Consider the following 19,261-nt stretch of genomic DNA (forward strand, 5'->3'; position numbering starts at 1 on the left):
GGAAAATGTTTTTGGCCAGAGTCTCTGAGAGAGACTCCGCCAAGGTTCGCTCGGTTAGTATTTATTTTAAAAAGACCAGAGTTTCCGGTGTTCACCAAATACTCCGGTACCTAGAGAGGCAGGAGAGTCCGGCAAGTCTTCGGGCTTTCTCTCCGTGGTGCCTAAGTCTAGGCTGGAGACTCCAGTAGTTCAATAGAACCGTAATGGCTAGTTCTGACGCCGTTTTAGATTTCAGGCCGGAGACTCCGGTGTTTACTAGATACTCCGGGGTAGGTATGTCAGAACAGTAACGGCTAGTTTTTGAGGGTGAGCTATATATACCCCCACACCCCTTAGCATTTATTGCTTGCTGTTGCTGCTAAGCTCCACTTTCACAAAGCTTCCCAAGAGCATTTAAAAGCCCTCCAAACATCTCTAATGCCTAGTTTGCGCCAAATTTGAGAGATTGTGTTTGGAGTGAAGTTGAGTCAATTGAGCATTGAGTTCATCATCGGGCATACATTGTGATCATTTCTCTTGGAGCCTTGTGCTCCTAGACGACAACGCCTGTAGAGCATCCAATCATTGTGGAGTGCCACGGGAAGTTTGTAATCGACATCAACTTGAGTAAGAAAATTCTAGCTTGATCTTTGTGGTCACTAGAAGAGGATTGGGTTGGAAAAGACCCGGCTCTTTGTGAGCTCCTCAACGGAGACGTAGGAACTTCTTTGTGAGGTGGCCGAACTCCGGGATAATCTCTTGTCTCATCAATTGTGCAATTTTTACTAGTTGTGTAGTTTAGGGATTTTTCTCATATAATTAGTTTTTGTGATCATCTTGCTAGTATCTCTTGTTGTTTAAGCATTGTGCTGATATTAGAACTAGTGTCACCTTTTAGACCTTAGTTGTACCTGCTTAACTTCAGTTGTTCTCGAGTTCCTGTATTGACCGGATAATCCGGACTAGACCGGATACTCCGGATAGACCAGAGTATCCGATCTTCACCGGAGTATCCGACTCTGTTTAATCTGCTGTTTAGTTTTAATTTTCAGAAAAGCCTATTCACCCCCCTCTAGGCAACTTTAAGTACATTTAGGGTCTCTTTCAACCCTATCCTCACCCAAACGATCACAAAGATCGAGCTAGATTTCTTACTCAAATCACAGGTGATACAAACTTTCCATGGCACTCCACAAAGATTGGGTGCTCTATGGGTGATTCCTTGCCGTCTAGAAGCATAAAGCTTCAAGAGTAAAGAATGCAAATCACAGTTTGGCAAAGATCTCAAATGCTCAAAGATTGGATTTTTGCTCTCTTGCTCTAGATTTCACTTCCCAAACCCTAACTCTCAAATCTTGCAAAGATCAAAGAACTAAAGGGGTTTGGGGGGGGGGCTATTGAATGCTTTTAAGGTGTTTGTTCGCAGGTAGCTCAGCAGCATTGAATTGAGGGGGTAAAAAGGTATTTATAGCCTTCCAGAAAACTAGGCGTTACACTGCTTTTCGAATAGACCTGGAGTATCCGGGTTCACCCGGAGACTTCGAGTAGCACAGAAACACACGCACCAACCCTGTCAGAAACTAGACGTTACAGGACTTTACATTGACATAGAGTATCCGGGTTCACTCGGAGACTCCGGGTAACACTTGTGAAATCAGCCGAGATCTCAGTCTGGAGGATGTCCGGAGGGTCCGGAAGCATCAGGATCCGAAAACTCCAGACCAACCCAGAGACTCCAGCTTTAGCACCTTCAACAGACAGAGACTCTTTCTCGGAGCCTCACTCGGAGACTCCGGGATACTGACAGCATCCGGAGTATCCGGGCTAACCCGGAGATTCCGGTCTCAGACTTTTATGCCAAACAGAGACTCTCTCTCGGAGTCTCACTCGGAGACTCTGGGACACGAACAGAATCCGAAGTATCCGGGCTAACCCGAAGACTCCCGGCTCAAACAACTTTGCCCTTTTCCCGGTGTCCGTGAGTGATTATGTCTCTCACTTTTTTGGTTCAAAAAAGATACTTTGAGTACTAAGACACCAGTAAGACTATCAAAATGCATCCCTCTTGATAGTACGGCATTCCTAAACTCAAGTTCAAAAGTAAAATTAATTAAACCCTACTGAGTTTCTTCATGCCGCTTCTTTTTTCTTTTTGAGGGACGCCAACTTCTTTTAACCTTTTCAATGGGATTAAAACATGTTCATAATCTCGATAAACTCATTAGTCCCTTAATCATTTGTCATCAATTAACCAAAACCCACAAAGGGGCCTAGATGCACTTTCAGTGACCACACGACTCGACTTTAACCATTAAATAACAGCACCTCTATCCTAACTCAGGCTTTAGACACGAAGTGACCATACGACAAAGCTTTACTTATAAATTAACTGATAACACTTATGTCCTGACTCAGGCTTTAGAAATGAAGTGACCGCACGCCAGACCTTTAGTCATAAATTAAATGATATTACATCTATCCTGACTTAGGCTTTCACATACGAAATGACCACACGACACAACTTTAAGCATCATATCCTATAGCTAGGACACATCCTCACTACATGTAGTAAAATGATGAGGAAACACTCATCGGTGACCGTATCTCTTCTTCTATAGTACCACGCCTCTTTCTCTATCTGTCGGCGGATGCTTTCGACATACGTGCGAAAGGAATCCATGAGACCTACACTGTCATCGTAATAACTCTCCCTCCAATACACTCAACAGTTCCTTATAGTATTCCCCCTTGTGTATATAAGGGTAACCTATCCATGGCTACTTCATTTTCAACACAGTCCAACGTAATCCCTTTCATGGCTTCCGGGTTCGGGTTCGGATCTGATAAGGGTAAGGACAAGATGAGCCTTTATGAGTTATGCTGCGACATCCATGATAGATGTAAGTGTGAGGACAAAGAGCAAAGGAGAAATGAAGACCCAGAGAAGAAGAAGCAGAAGCTAGAGTTGGAGATAGAAGCGCACAGTGCATGCATGTTATGGTGCGACTGTGGTATAATAGCAAGCCTGAATGGTGCGACTGTGGTATAATAGCAAGCCTGAAACCATTCCCGCTTATCACAGTTACTTGGTTCTGTTGTGGGGTAAGTGTGCATAACATCCTACGAATTTCATCTAATTCACCTGCTTCCCTCCAACAGTATAACAAGTCGAGGTGCAAGTACGAACGGTACATGGATGAAGAAGAGCACGTGGACATCAACTACGGCTACGATGAGGCTGAAGCAATGAGGCACGCAGATGTTGAACAACTGAAGATAAGACTACAAGACTCAATGAAAAGTGGTCGGATAAGTGCCTCACTAAATGCGGTAACATGCAGGTTTCTGCACAATGCATGTGCGGCCTATCGGCTATGCCAGGGCCTGTGGCACTCAGAATGGCATAAGGGTACATGTGCAGCAAGCCCTACCCCCTGGATGAAACTTCCAATAGATCCGCTGGGAATATCTGAATAAGAAGCATTCATCTTTTCCACCAACCCAGTAGATATTTTCTTGCATTTGGTAATCTGTCTTTCTGTAAGGCATGCTTCATTTAGCGATGGAGTACTACATGACATTGTAACTTGTCGTAGAATGTGTACGACCAGGGTAAGAGTCGGTGCATATTTCCTTAAGTACTATAGCCACAGAAAATGAATGATAACAACGACCCTTATATGTGATATACTTTACTTTCATCAATGAAATGATCAGGATTTATCATTCTACCAATATATTTTTTCTAAGCCCAATGCTTTTATAGAATTTCCTGCCTTCCATTCATAGACAACAATAACTCATTCTTAAACTATTGCATAATGTAATGACTACACCAAGCAACATCTTTCACAGGAAATATCTACCAAGCATCAATTCCATTCCAGTTTTCACAGGAAATCCTATGCTCCAGCCCTATCCAAGCCTGTGCACTCAGTCCATGCACCTATCTCTAACTACTATAAATAACCCCACCCTCATCTATAGATAGAACACTCTTTCCTTAGGTCTCTTAAACCGCAATATCTTCCTCAGCTCCATCAAGCCCATTCAAGAAACATTGGGTGGTTTTTTATCCCACAGGGTGTCGAACCGCCGATGTGCTTATGTGGTAACCCTTGTAGGCTTCGCGAGTCCCAGGATATCTCCTATACTTATGGTCTATGCTTCTTTATATATGCCAACTACCAGTACAACAATCCTCGATAGGAACCATACGAGTACCCACCGGTATAGCGACATAGATCACTCATGTGGATCTTTCTATATGATTTTATGCACTCTCTTACTAATCTTCTCTCTTGTTTCTTCTGTCCAGTCTCCTCCACCTATCCCGTCCATGCAATGGCTCTATAAGGAGCAAAATAAGCACCAAAAGCGGTGGGTGGACATTGAGATGCGGTAGAGGAAGGAAGCTTACGAACATCGCGAGTACGAGTGACATCAGGAGAAACTATGGATGAACCGACATGAGAAGAAGCGCATCAAAAACGCTGCGAATGAGCGTGTCACGGCTCAAGCACGCGAAGCAGAGAGGGAAAGAAAGCGGCAGAGAGTCTACGCTAAGGCGGGGTGTCAGTAGAGAGCATCTATTGTAACTCGATCTATTTTTATTCACTAAGACATGCTAGGTTTACCAGCATTACGCTATTAGATTAGTCTTTAGACGTACCATACATACCAACATTTGTTGTCGTTATTTCTTTATGGTTATAGTCTATTCACGCAGCGATGATAAACTCTATGTCTCATGTAATATTTACTAGTGTATATATCTTTTGTACCAGGCACTATGATGATTGTGCTTCACAACTACTATTGTTCAAAATTTAGATTTTGCATCCTCCCAATGCTACTTTATTAAAAAATTACTCACATAATTTTACATTAACTAAATAAAGAAATATCGACAAAATTACATCGAATCAATATTAGCAAAAAAATGTGCCACTCCGTGATACTGTTTGGACAGCTCTTTTAACTTTTTTATAGGATCTACATTAAATTCTAACTGTAGCTCATTAAATACATTATATTCTCCTAATTATTAATAAAAATCTTTCAATAAATATATTATATTATCTTAATTATTAATAAAAATCAATTAAAAAGATAGCTATCGGGCTATCGGCAAATGGAGTGCCGACAGACCCTGTCAGGTATCCGCTACCGTGACACCCTTGTCGGTGTGTACCCGGATGCGTGTCGGTATTCGCATTTCACGTGTCGACAGGCCTTTGGTTCGTATTTCGCATACCGACAGACCCTAAATCTAGTGCCACATAGCCTGTCAACATGCGGAATAACAACCGGTCCCTCGTCAGTATTTCACATTCTAATATGTAACTATTCTAACAATTTTTTAAATTTAATTATTATTTTTACAATTTTTTGAATTTAGCGACCGCTCAGCTCTCGTGAGTCCACCGCAGACGGGCCCGTCCGCTCCAGCCCCAAAACCCCACACGGCCGCCTCCTCCGCCTCCGCTCCTCTTCCGCACCGTCGGCCCTGACGCCGGCCGCCTGGCTCCACCTCCCCCAACCGCGCCCTCCCGCCGCGAGCACCCACTCCACTAGCATCAACTAATCCCCTCCCTGGCTCCCTCCCTGCGCTATCTCCATAGCCCAGCCCCGGTGGTGTTGAATGGTGATGGAGTTCACTTTCGAGGACGAGAAGAAGCTGTGCTCGCTCGTTTCGATGCAGCACGCCCTGGTCTACAAGAAGCGCAGGTCGGTGTGATTTCTCCGGCGCACCGCCGATTAGTTGCGGCCGAATGCATTTTGCCATTTTCGTTCTTCCGCTCTTTATGAAATTTTCGGGGCCTCTTAATTTGCAAGAACTATAGGTTATAGTTTCATTTCTGTTCTTGCTAACATCAATTCATCGCTTATGTACTATGTATACTAATGGTTCCTCCCCTTGAGTATGTCAGACGAGATGCCCACTTATTCAATTCCCTCTACTCGTATTTTTAGGGCTTTAAGATAATAAGATGTTAGCAAATATTTAATATGTCAATTAATCATGATCTGTGCATAAATGTTACTCAACAAGTCAGGTGAATACTCAAAGGAGTTCATTTTGATAAACATATAGTGCTTAACACTTATGCAAGAGTATCTTCTATTGACTATTTAGGAACTTATGCACATGGTATGTCTTATGCTCTGTACTGTATCCTGATATTATGAACATTGTACCATTTCATTGTATTACTTCAAAATTTATTTTCTCGTCACCATGGAAGATTTGTTTTTAGGGTTGTTATATAAATTTTCTTTACTTTGCAATAAACCTACAATTGTGTTGAGGAACCATTTCTCACTTTCCTGACTTACCGGTTACATAACAGCAATTTCTGTTGCATTATTTCACTTCATGCTTTCATAGCATTAATGTGAACTTATTGGGGACCATTTTGTCCCCAGATATCTTGCGAGAAAGTGCGAGCTAGTATCGACAAAAGTGAAAATGGCTATACCCATCACTTAGTTCTGGATGGTCTCCAGCTTTTTGACAGAAAAGGGAAAACGAACCACTTGATCCAGAATACCTGGATATCATGCAGTGCACTATCAGCAAAATTAAGCTATGAAAGACTTCAATCTGTGGCTTGTGTTGTCAGCCATAGCAAGTTTAATTTTGATAGGACTAGGCCGGTAATGGAGAAGATTGTATATCTCACCTTCCGGGTTACTTGACCAACTTGTATAAGAAAGATATCAATTGCCGGTTGTTCAATATTTTAGAAATCCATGCAGCTGTCGATCTGGTTCTGTGAGCCTTGCCACGCCTATTTCACCCCAACTTTTGTCAGCTATCAATCATAACTTGGATGGACTTGATTGAGTGCCCATGCAAGCTCTTGTTGCAAATTAGAGGAAAATCATTAGAGGAAAATTCGGGCTACTGGCTCGCTCTTCCAAAAGAGGGCACATTGTTGAAATTGTGAGGAAAAGATGCACCAATATTTTAGCAGAGCTTGAAGAAGGTAATTACCTGCCAAAGAAATTAGCAAAGGCAATGTCAGTAGCGAACCTACATCAGAAGCAGAAGTTGAGAAGTGTGGATATTTCACAATCAGAATTCTTCCCCTTTACAAAAGAACTATATCTTTGCAGGATAATATCCTGAATGCTCTTTGGTCACTTCGAAAACTCAAGCATGACAAGCTGAAATTGTTGCGTCCCATACTGGATTAAGATTCTAAAGTTCGAAGGATGCATTTAAAAGCAGCTTTGAGGAACTACTTGACAGAATATTTGTTTGGACGTGATGAAGCTGGTTTACCAGATGAGGCCCTCTGAACCATAGCCTTTATAAATCGGATTTCTCTACATAGTATGTATGATATTTATCTAAGGATGCAGGTTTGACTAGGCCGACCCAACGGCCCACTACCTAGAACATAGAACCTGGTATAATTACCCTATAGTCATGAGTGGAATTACATTATGATATCTTATCTCATTGGCAGTCCAAAATCATCCATCTATACAGTTGATGGATGTAGTGACAACATATCTATATAAGTCACTTGATTCGGACATATACATGAAGGTTCCCGATGGAATCCAAATTCCGAATTCAAACGAAAATCGCAACATATATTGTGTAAAGCTTAATAAGTCACTATATGACTTAAAGCAGTCGGGATGAATGTGGTATAACCGATTTAGTAAGTTCCTTCTGTAGAAAGGCTACTCTAACAATAATGATTGTTCATGCGTGTTCATCAAGAAATTCTCAACGGGATTTTGTATTATCTCTGTATATGTTGATGACTTAAACATTATTGGCGACACACAAGATATCAATGAAGCACGTGATCATCTAAAGACGGAATTCGAGATGAAGAATTTGGGTAAAACCAAATTTTGCTTAGGTCTATAACTCGAGCACCTTCCCTCGGAAATTATGGTACACCAAGCTGCTTATATCCAGAAAATATTAGCGAAATTCAATATGGACAAATCATATCCATCTAAAACTCATATGGTTGTTTGATCTCTAGAGATGTAGAAAGATCCATTTAGACTATGGAAAGATGGAGTAGAGATATTAGGACATGAGGTTCCATATCTCAGTGCCATTGGAGTGTTTATGTATCTTGCAAATTGCACCATGCCTGATATCTTATTTGCGGTGAATTTACTAGCTACGTATAGCGCTGCTTCAACTAAACGTCATTGGACGGGAGTCAAGAATATCTTTTGATATCTCCAAGGCACCAAAGATCTTGATCTATTCTTTCAATTTCAAAGAAACTAAGATTTAATGTGATTGGATACACTGATACTGGCTACATATCAGATCCCCACAACATTAGATCACAGACAGGCTTCGTGTTCCTACATGGTGGGATAATTATTTTATGGAAGTCTTCTAAACAGACTTTAGTGGCTATATCCACCAATCATTCTGAAATAATTGCACTATACGAGACATGACATGAATGGGTGTGACTTCGTAGAATGATAAACCATATACAACAGTCATGTGGTATTGGTTCTATTGAATCACCTATCATTATCTACGAAGATAATACTGCTTGTGTTGCTCAGATGTAAATAGGTTACATAAAGAGCAATATCACTAAGTATATTGCTCCTAAATTATTTTATCCTCACGAGTTACAACAAAGTGGAGAGATAAACATCCTGCAAATTAAATTTTATGATAACCTCGTAGATTTATTCACAAAGTCCTTACTAACTTTAATATTTCAAAAATATATTCGTGGTATTGGTATACGACGAATTCGAGATTTCTAAGAATCAAGGGAGTCTCCTCCTGAATTTAACCTGTTCATATATCATATTATATTTTTTCTATTTATGAGTTTTACTTACAAAGTTTCCCATAAAAGGTTTGTAATGAAGTAATATCTACACAAGATCATATTTCATACCTCTTATTTTCCTTACCGGAGTTTTTAAAGGAGGTATACAAGACATATCTATTATTCTCTAAACTCGCTTATGAGTTTTTCCTTTTACAAGATTTTCTCATATGAGTTTGCAAAGAGATAATAATCAATATATATTGTATCATTTTCTCCTTATTTTTCTACTAGGTTTTAAAGAAGTTTTAATAGCATATCACTATTAGTCTCCTCATATTTTTCTCAGATAGTTTTTGGACAAGTTCTTAAGATGATATATATATGGACCGGTATTGACCAAGGAGAGTGTTAGAATCTAATGTGATCAACGCCAATTGCTTGCAATTACTTGTGCCTGTTGATGAACAAACGCCATTCGGAAGTGTTGTCTCTCAAATGTACATCTTCTATATATATCAATTATCGATGAAAGAAATAATTTGAATCTATATTTGTCTATTATTACTCTTTGCGATCCAATCATTCTCAACAATTTGTTTGTGTCAGCTTAGGTCATGGGTCAAGCCAACACATTACCCAAACTTATCTTGATGGGTAGCATGGATAGTGCATTGGGTCGACCCACAGCAACCCACCTGCATCCTGATATTTACCCCACTACCAACAACTTCACAGAAAGAGAAAGGAGGCGCAGGTAGATGCAGTCTTGAACTTAAGCTGTCATCTCAAAGCTTTAGTGCATTGTTGTATAGAATAATGTTCATACGGTGAATATTTGATTAGTTTAGGGAATGATAGCTGCAACGTGGATAATGATTTCGTACTCTCTGAGACCAACTACTTCAAACTAAGCTCCGAGCAGCAGCAGATGCACGAGCCTTGTTGTTCCGATAATATACCTGACACTGCAGTTATGAGAGAATGTGGTTGGGGTGAAACTGTTGGAGCCACACATAGAGCCCGTTTGGATAGACTATGATTTTGAAACTTTTAGTTAGTTGAGAAAGTGATGGTAGCTGTTGAATTTTGATTGTTAGTTTTTATAAAAAAAATTAGCTTCTCAGTATGCACAAAATCAGAAAAGCCAAACAAAATCTGCTTCTTAACTTTGTTCATTTCAATCACAGACGTTTCCTCGGTCATCCAAAAGCCACGGAAACGAACCGTTCAGATAACTTCCACTTGGTTTGTAGCCCGTGTTATTATTAGGACGAGTTCCTCCGTAGTTCCGCCTGCAACGGTTATTTATCCGCTCGGAGGAAATATGCACGCCGGGCTAAGTTTTAGCAATTGCAGTTCATGGTATCCATGCGCTCCAATGCAACCACGTACCTCTGTCTCAATCATCATCACAATTCAACAGTTGTCTCGGAGATAGACACGTGGTCGCAGTGATCTGCGTCTAACATATTCAACACTCTCCGAACAACCTTGACCAGGATGAATTATAGGCATTGCAACTTCTAATATGGTGCTTATCACAGCTCACGACCCACAACATTGAGTTCTTACGGGTGGAAACTTCTTACCAGAAATCACCAACAGTTAGCAAAGATTTGGCAAGGGCAGATTAACATAAATTTGAATGTGCACCGAAACATTACAAAACGCTACCAGATTCTGTTTACACACGAGAAACACCAGCTAACATTATAACAAGACAACGCAGAGATCTCCATAAAGATGCAGATGCCTTTCTCCAGCCACAAGGTAGTCACCTAATTAAGTCCCCACCTTGAGAATTCCCGTACAGGAGCACCAAGGATGATACAGTGCATGGTAAAATTCTCAAACCTCAAGGAACAAGCCTTGCATCTAGTATCGATCTCGACAGCCATGACGCCTGCAGGGAGATACAAAACAAAGTCAAATGCATTTTACCAAAACCAAGAGTAAGATAAATTTGTCCCCATGTAAAATTGCAGCGCATGACCATGCAATGAGATTTAGTTATCTTGCAAACATCATAGTAGTGAGATTAACCATTGAACTTATAATATTGATTCCATAATCTACTTGTTTAAACATGACAATAAAAACATAATTTTTCTTCATCTGAGAAGTTAAATTTCATCTTGAACCTGCCTTTGATTTTCTTATTATTATTCTTACAATAGTAGAAGATATCAATTCACTTATTTGTGTTCTTATAATAGCAGGAGATAATAAAAGAAAAATCAGCTATTTGAAAGTCCACTTTTATATGATAACTAGAGTAGAAGTAAACATACTCATATCGATCATAATCCCTAGAACTGTCCCTCGGGGATCGTGACCTGCGGTGGTTCCTCGAATCATAACTACGAGATCTCCCTGATTCTCTCTCTCTTTCCCTATCATGGTAGCGATCATGGCTTCTTCTACGGTCATAATCTCTGTCCCTGTCACGGCTGCTGCCCCAGTCTCCTCTATGGCGGTCCCTGCTTGAAGCCCTCTTGCGTTCCAGACTCCTTTCCCTGGACCTGATATTATTACAGCATATAAGGTTGACTTTTGAAGACTATTAGAACCATGAATCCATGATAGATAGAAATATATTAAATTGGCACAACTGAGGCTTCAAAAGGTCGGGAACTTTTTTGTTTACCTTCTGTCATACTCAGCTCGGTCTATCTTCCTCTTTTTGTTCTTTTCTTCCTGTACATATAAAAGGAACAGAAACAAAATCCCATCATACGTTCAAATAAAAGCAACCAAATACTAACAAAACTGTTTAAATTCAGGAATGTTAGCGAAACCCTTCTAGTAACATACTAACATGTAAACCCACATGACTAAACTTCACTAAAAAGATCACAATCTACAAAAATTAACCTGCAGTTCGGACAACCTCTCACGTATGAGCATGTAACCCATATGAAGCTTCCCTCCAAAATGATCTGCCAAACGACGGTCACTGTTTGGCAGAAGAGAAGTTAGCTATGCTAGTAACTGAAAACTAATATGTTATCTAACAGAAGTTTGCAATAATTTACTAAAACCCTTAAAAACTATAGTCCACATGATAAAAATATGTATAAAACAAACACGCACATTCTTTAGCTGCAAAAGTAATCCTCGTAAAAGTGGGCCCAAAAGCCTGCTGGTGAAAAAGGAGGTACATGTGTCTGTCAAAAAGCTGAGGAACTGAAAAACCTGAAATCTGCTATATCCCTGGCCGCAACAGTAAAAATCAGTGGAGAGGCTAAAGAAGAGTTTACCTGTCATATATGCTCAAGAATGCCCCACATATGTCACACAGGCGCAACTTTTGATCAGTCTAAACATAAAAAAGAAGAAGAGAGAGATACCATTACTACTAAAACAAAACAGCAAAATATTAACAGTTTTATAACTCTGGATCTATAATAAGATTCCCAACAAGAATACATAAAAAGTGATCAAACATGTAGAGATCTTCATCAGGTAAACGATGGTACACTACAAATAAAAACTCTCACAATATACATGGAAAAAAAAGAGGACATAAGGATTTTGAACAAAACTAATAAGGAAACAATATGACTTCTTTTTTCAGGTAGAGTGGGAAAGGAAAGTTAAAACCAAACTTACAATCTGGACGTGAGCAGACATTTTTGCAGAGTCTGGAACAGGCAGTGGCCGAGCGCTCAGCTGATTAGAAATGACAAGAAAATTGTCAGTTGAGCTAATAGAATTCTAGTCAGTTTCTCCGACAAAGTTAAATAATAAAAGCAAACACCAACCTTCTTCAGAGCTTCTGCCTCATCTAACAGTTTTTGAGCTTCATCAATCATCCCATTCTCTCCTGTTCAATATAAAATTGAGAAATCATTATCTACCTTGTCATACACGTAAGGAGATGAGCAGAGGACAGCCATTTTTCAATGGCTATTGATTTGCATTTTAGCAGTTAAGGGAGAAGACTATTGGAAGTAAAAGAAGAACAAAAAAGTACCCAGTTCTTCTGCCTTTTTCAGTTTCTCATTTATCATTTCTTGTGTTCGTGCATCTGGAGCAGCAGGAGGAGCAGGTGTAGTTGATTGAGCAGCATTTTGAAGAGAATTTATTAAAGAAACACGGTCTTTGTTGAAAGCTTCAAGTAACATTTTTGCCTGAAACAATATAACAAGCAATAAAAACCCTGATACTAATGTAACCTTGAGGTGATAAACAATTGTTACCAAAACAAGAAGATGGTAAGAGATTCAGCTATCTAAAAATACCTGCTCTTCAGCCCTCTGTTCTTTGAGCTTGTCGATTTCTTCAGTGGCCTGAATTTTTCCCTCAGTGTTACCCTCAAGATCTAGAGTACACAGTTTATGTAGTGAATATTAACAAAGTATGAATACGTGTAAAGGTAAATCATACACCTAGCATGAAGAATTTAATGCAACATTATTTATAATTCGAGAATTATCTGAAGGTATGACAAAGAGAGTTCAAAAAATTTGCTTCAAAACAAAGGAACGTCGAGAGTAACCATAACAAAAAATACCAGAATAAGAAAGATTTTAAAAAACAAGGACATATTCGTTCAATTCAGCCAGTTTAATCCACTGTTACCTCTGTAGGCACAATCACAAGAAAAATACTAAAGAGCCAATGGAGAAGGTCAAAACATTTATGGAAGTTTGATTGTTCAGGTCAAATTTCCATACTTCCACGTGATTTTGGATATTCAAGGAGACAGCACATGTGCTTAGGATCGTTTTTATCACACTTTCTATTATTTTATTTATTAGAGATATTTCATTGTTAAATGAGATAAGCAATAAACAAATTTTCAGCTACGCAAACAAACATGTGTGAAAATAATTATTAGGCTATTAAAGTACATAATTTATGATCAAATGTGCAAAACACTAAAAGAAGGAAGCATACATGTCAAGAGCATAATAATCACTTCTTATTACTGAACAATTTTCATATGAAAAATATATTAAAAAAAAGATAAGGCTACATAAACATGTCAATCACCAAACAACAAGGAGCATATAGTAGAGCCATTGGAAATCATATGCAAGGATTAAAAAAAAAATACTGTTGATTGTAGTTGTAGCCATGATGAAACTTAAAAAGAAGCACAAGGGTATGATCAAACTAACCAAAAGCATCGATCTCCTTCATCTTCTGCCTAATTTGTTTGGACAACTCCATTACTTCTTTAGTCTGCATTTGCAAGCACACATTATATTACACAACTGAACAATCAAAATACTTGATGTGAACAAAAGAGCAATAACAGAATACCTGTGTAACCTCAGTGACAGAAATTGCAATGGCTGCCTTAGCGTCTTCCTCCTCCAAACGTTTAAGGGCTCTTTGAATCTTCCTTTCGCACTCAACAATTAGTCTTTCTATAGTTTCTTCCAATTCACAGTCATAATTGTCTGTACCTTTGGCTTTGGCTTCCTCATATCTATTACCATACTCAGGAAGACATAGAACAGAGTAACTGCACCCCCCAGTTACAAACATACAATGGAGACATGCATGGGAAGTCTTCTAGTCATTTTAGTTTTACCGACGAGAACAATGATGCACTACTGAACCACTATAACTGGTTCATCAGAAATTCTCTGTTTCACTCAAGACCACAATGATCCACCAACAAAGCTGCACCTACTTGTCCCGCGGACTCTTGGATTATGAACCCAAAACATTTTAACTTAATGTGTGCGTAATGACATAACTAAGAGAGCTTGGAAATTGATTATGAAACATTGACAAATATCATAGTTGCTTCAGAGTTCACTGCTGACCCTAGCATCTGGGCATGCATAAAAAAATCCTGTTAAGTCAAGTAACTAATATTTACTCGTATTGTTGACCAACAGGACACTTGATTCCAAATCATCCATAAAGTAATCCCTAAGCCCAAATCATTGCAAAAGCTTGAAGCTACAATATAATGCTCTTAGCAATCCATACACATACCAATCATGGAAGTCAGAAAGATCCTAACAATCTGGGCATGCATCATGAAAGTCACAAGGTCTTAACAATCTGTCAGTAGCATACTAGCTTTGCAAGCTCAGGCACTCAAGCAACAAATCGCAAACTAACATCTAACGCATTAAACATGTCGAACCATTTCCTCCTCACCTCCGACCTGCCAAACAAGCGCTCTAACTTCCGATTCGAACCATTAGCCAGGAAAAACATGAACCAACATGTACCGTCACGACTCAAGCATCAGTTCGCGCATCAAACGTCACTCAGAAACTAACCTCCACAAAATAATAAAAAACGAACCAACATGTACTCTGGACTTGAAGGATACTCCTTGCGCAGTTGCAGCGAGTGCAGCTTCGGGCATGGCCCCATGTCCATCTTCTGCAAAACACAACCACCAAAAAGTTAAGATCGTCTCCAACACTGTGGAACCGCGCGAGAACCGGATCGAGTCGAGCTTTCTAGATCAGCGCGAGAATTGAATGGAGCCGGGGAGTGGGGAACCAGGCACTCACGGTGAGCTGGAAGAGGTCGTGGGGGCAGAGGCCGGCGAGGTAGAGGCGGCAGACGTCGCGGTCGTAGTACTTGCGGCTGACCTCCCGCACGTCGCCGTTGCGGTTGGCGCCCATGAGCTGGTCGAGCTGCTTCCGGATGGAGTCCATGGCGCCGCGCGGGGCGGGGTTCCCGTCCTCTAACCTAGGGTTTCGCCTGCGAGGGAGGCAAAGGCGAGGCGGCGGCGGCGAGTCCTGTCTTGGGGCTCGGAAAGGAGGGAATACAGGATGGTTTGGGATGGAACGTACTGGAGGCCGCTGGAATGAGACGGTGGTTCGACACGAGCTCGGCTCGACACAGGTGGCTAAGGAGTGTAGAGATGTGATCTAGTGATGTAGAGATGTGAACGCCGAAGCATTTCTGAGTTGAAGCTCAAAGATGGTACACGCCGGAAGGTCCGGCGATCAGTAGTGTGCACACCGAAATATATGTCGGAGCATTTGTTGCAGAGAAGATGTCAAAATCTGGTTTGGTATAGTTTAACATATTGGATGGTTCGACGATGAAGCAAAAGCAATACCGTGGTATTTTCCACTGAGGAAGACGCGAAATGGCTCAATTGAACACGTCGGAAGGTCCGGTGATGGAGCTAGTAAACATGTCAAAATATCCGGTGTTTATATTGGTTTTAAGTAGAATTTCAACGACTAGTTTTTGGAAGGTATACACGCTGGAAGTTCCGGTGAGTACAATCTGTCTACACCGGAATATCCGACGTATATAGAGAATTTAAGCCGTTATGGCAACGGATAGTCCGTAGGGTTAGGGCTATAAATACCTCTTTACTCAGTCATTTAAAGGTGCTGAAGTCCATAAAAGTCCATATACACTTGAGAAGACATCCAAGTCATCAAAGTGCTTAAAATGATCATCCAAGGTGATTAAGTACAAGATTAGAGAGTGATTAGTGCTTATAGATCTAGATAGAAGTGTTGCTAGCAGCACCTAGAGAGTGGATCAATGAGTGATTCAACCGTGTAACGAGAGATACGCCAGCGTCTTGGAGTCTTAGTGGCTCAAGCTTGTTGATCCTCCAACTTGGTGTGGAGCGATGACAAGAAGCATGTATGGGGATGCGAAAACCCTTGTCTTGGTAGTTAAAACTCCAAAGTGAAGACGACGTACAATTGACCAAAAGAGAGGTTAGTGGTGAGACCTCGGCTTGTTGATTTAGTTGCTTATCGTGCTTGAGGCCTTGCCTTGATGACATGATAGCTTAAGAGCCGTGACCGAAAGAGTCTTAGTGACTTAGAGCATATCCTTTGTGGAGCTCCAATGTGCATTAAGGGTGTCTTGTGTGCCACCGATACCACAAAATAAAAATCACTTGTGTTGAGTTTGCTCTCTCTGTCTTATTTACGTTTCCGCATTTACATGCTTGTAATTTATCTTCCTAAAGTATGTTGCCAACATTTTTAAACGATAGAGTAGACACACTAGATAAACCTAAAGCACATTTAGATAGAAATTGATAGATATTTATCTTATAAAAATTTTAGAACAATTGATTTTTAAGTGTCATAATTCACATCTCTCTCAGGACGTCACCGTTCCTCACACTAGGGTTCAAGCCGGCAATGGCAGCCTGTTGGTTTGGGTCTCCATCATGCTTGTGGTTCACGATGGTGGCGCCAATGAAGTTTTCCTCAACCAATCTGGTGGCGTGTCTGCCGATGTCCGTTCAGTGGGTCAAAAAGCATCTCGGCTATGGTCTGAAATGACAGCTTCTATGGCATTTTCAATGTTTGGGGTTCGTCATTAAGGTTGGTTGGAGGGCTACGCTTCAACGTCGATGGTCTGCGTCGTGGCCTCGTCTGCGGCGGTGGCCAATGTCTATGGCGGACAAAGAAGATGACGAGGAGGCCCTTGGTTTACTTTGTTGTATTTATTGTTCTGGCCAGGGACCTCATTTTAAAATGAGATGTATTGTGCTTCAATTTTAAAATAAATCCCACCCTTTAAAAAAAAGATCTACAGCTTGTAGTGGTGGACGATAGGTGGGATCGTCATAGTCATTGACAACGCCGACAGTGGATTGGGACACCATAATGAGGAAAATGAGTGGGATTAAGATGAAAACAAGGTAGACTAGGACTTAGCGCTAGCATAATAATATTAGTGATAGTACGCTAAGGGGTTCCTTGAAGTAATCCTACTACTTCTTAAATTGAGGGGTCCCGCTCCGACTATGTCTAAGCTCTAGTTTCATTAATTCCATAACCTCAATGTGATATAACAACCAAGTCTTGCAAAAAAACATCTTAAAAGATTGGAAACTACATTCAACTTACATAAATAACAATCACATATATTATAGGAAATAAACTTCAACGTATTTGTGAAACTGATGAGGAGCAGCAATGTCATCGATGTCCACATCCGTTTTACTATAGAACCAGTGGGTATGTTTGATGCTTCCCACTAAGCTTCTTTATTGCTCGTGCAAGTTGCCAAGTTCTATAGAAGAAATTGGTGAGAATTCGTCATACATTTGTATTCCTTTCCCACCATTTACCTGTAACTAAATAGGCCAATATGTCTAACCTAACTTTCCCGTTAACTTGACTTAGCTGGCCTCATTAGTATTTTCTGATAATCCATCCAACCATTTTCCCCGTTTGACCTAAATCCATAGAGCCTTGCCCACTTCCTAACTACACATTAGCCGGGGTTTTGATCCTACTTGGGCGAAATTTTTTTCGTAATAAGCTTTTCTGATAAGTATACAGGTTTTTGTTCTCTAATCGCTAAGTAATTTTTAGGCATACTAGTATGTGAGGCATGTGTGGGCACGTTTGTGGTGCGTGTGGGTTAGTGTGCGCGTGTGAATCTGATGTCTACTTTAGAAAAAATGATTTTGATTTAAAAAGTCAAATGCAATAGCCACCCATTTAGGTCGTCATTTTCTTAGGAAAACCCCCTGAAGCAGATACCCATAAAAGACCTTGCAAGACCTATCGAAGGCCAAAAGTAACGCTGCATAACCCAATCATGACAGCGGAAGACGGACACAGAGTTCCAATCTGAGATGTTCCTGCTTCTCGCTGCGACAAACAGTTGATTTCACGATTGAGAGATCGAGATGCACAAGTAGGACATCGGCGCACGAAAAAGATAGAAGGTGTAAACAAACACCACCAGGAGCTGAGATCGAACATGTAGCCCACGAGGGAAGATGGATCTGATGACGATAGAGGTTAGGTTTGGGAGGCTACATATATGACCTGGCCATGGACCAACCAACACCAACACTTGTTCATAGCTATCGCGCCATGTGTGTCCAGATCATGGGGCGAGCAAGGCGAGGTGGAGCAAGATGAAGAAGTGATGAACCATAATGAGGCCACCATGGTGATCAACTTTGCCCTTGAAAAGGCATCATAATCGGGGACGAAGGAATGGGAGAAGATGAAGAAGAAGAGGGTGACAGTGCATACATCACAAGAGAAGATCGCCCGCTTACTATCGTACCCTACCAGCACTAGGCCCTTCCCCGTGGTGAGCGAGGAGGAGCTCACCAAGATCCATGACCATATAAAACGGGAGGAGTTCATGGAGCTGATTGCCAAGTTGGCAAAGCATTTTTTCTGGTCGCGGGAGCATGACTTCATGCGCGAGGAGCTCACCACCCAAGGGTAAGTCAAGGGAGTAATGAAGTTTTAGCCGAAAGACATACCAAACATCTAAGAGTATCACCGTTTTTTTTAAAAAAAAGTGAAAGAACTATATTAAAAATTAGGAGTAAAGCATAGACAGGCAAACTACAAGTGAGCAACATGGCCCATGAGAAAACAAAAAGAAAAAAATATTTTTTCGGTATGAGGCAAACAAATCTCTAGTCTTATGCACAACTCCTTATTCTGGCCTCCTCTTTTAGCTTGGCCCTCGTCAATTGTGCGGACATCTCGTTATGTTGACACCATCTTGCATTGCATTCTTTCCATATTCCACTTCTAGCAAGAGCCTCA

At 40.6% G+C, this 19,261-nt stretch overlaps 1 protein-coding gene across 7 annotated transcripts; it reads right to left on the minus strand.

Moving 5' to 3' along the window:
* Positions 1–10,380: 10,380 nt before the first annotated feature.
* On the minus strand, positions 10,381–15,592 carry LOC133919249 (uncharacterized). Of its 7 annotated transcripts, XM_062363589.1 has the most exons (13): positions 15,257–15,586; positions 15,070–15,122; positions 14,037–14,205; positions 13,892–13,955; positions 13,010–13,089; positions 12,742–12,898; positions 12,530–12,591; positions 12,378–12,437; positions 12,026–12,084; positions 11,640–11,721; positions 11,413–11,462; positions 11,057–11,287; positions 10,381–10,668 (listed from the first exon to the last, which is right to left on the minus strand). In XM_062363589.1, exons 1-13 carry the CDS (start codon positions 15,401–15,403, stop codon positions 10,641–10,643), a joined length of 1,242 nt encoding a protein of 413 aa, XP_062219573.1. In that variant the 5' UTR covers positions 15,404–15,586; the 3' UTR covers positions 10,381–10,640. The 7 variants fall into 7 exon arrangements, 5 of the variants coding, with proteins under 5 accessions (XP_062219573.1, XP_062219574.1, XP_062219577.1 ...); XM_062363590.1 differs by lacking the exon at positions 10,381–10,668 and having other exon boundaries at positions 11,145–11,287; positions 11,656–11,721; positions 15,257–15,592; XR_009909906.1 differs by lacking the exons at positions 10,381–10,668; positions 11,057–11,287 and adding an exon at positions 11,859–11,904 and having other exon boundaries at positions 11,656–11,721; positions 15,257–15,592.
* Between the last annotated feature and the right edge of the window lie 3,669 nt (positions 15,593–19,261).

The sequence above is a fragment of the Phragmites australis genome, chromosome 5 (genome assembly GCF_958298935.1).
Source record: "Phragmites australis chromosome 5, lpPhrAust1.1, whole genome shotgun sequence".
Classification (NCBI taxonomy): domain Eukaryota; kingdom Viridiplantae; phylum Streptophyta; class Magnoliopsida; order Poales; family Poaceae; genus Phragmites; species Phragmites australis.

Coding starts and splice junctions, on each gene's coding strand:
- LOC133919249 (XM_062363589.1), bottom strand. CDS start 15,403: ATGGACTCCATCCGGAAGCAGCTCGACCAGCTCATGGGCGCCAACCGC. Junction 14,206..15,069: donor TCGCTGCAACTGCGCAAGGA/GTATCCTTCAAG, acceptor GTATGGTAATAG/ATATGAGGAAGCCAAAGCCA. Junction 11,722..12,025: donor TTCTTGAGCATATATGACAG/GTAAACTCTTCT, acceptor TCTGCCAAACAG/TGACCGTCGTTTGGCAGATC.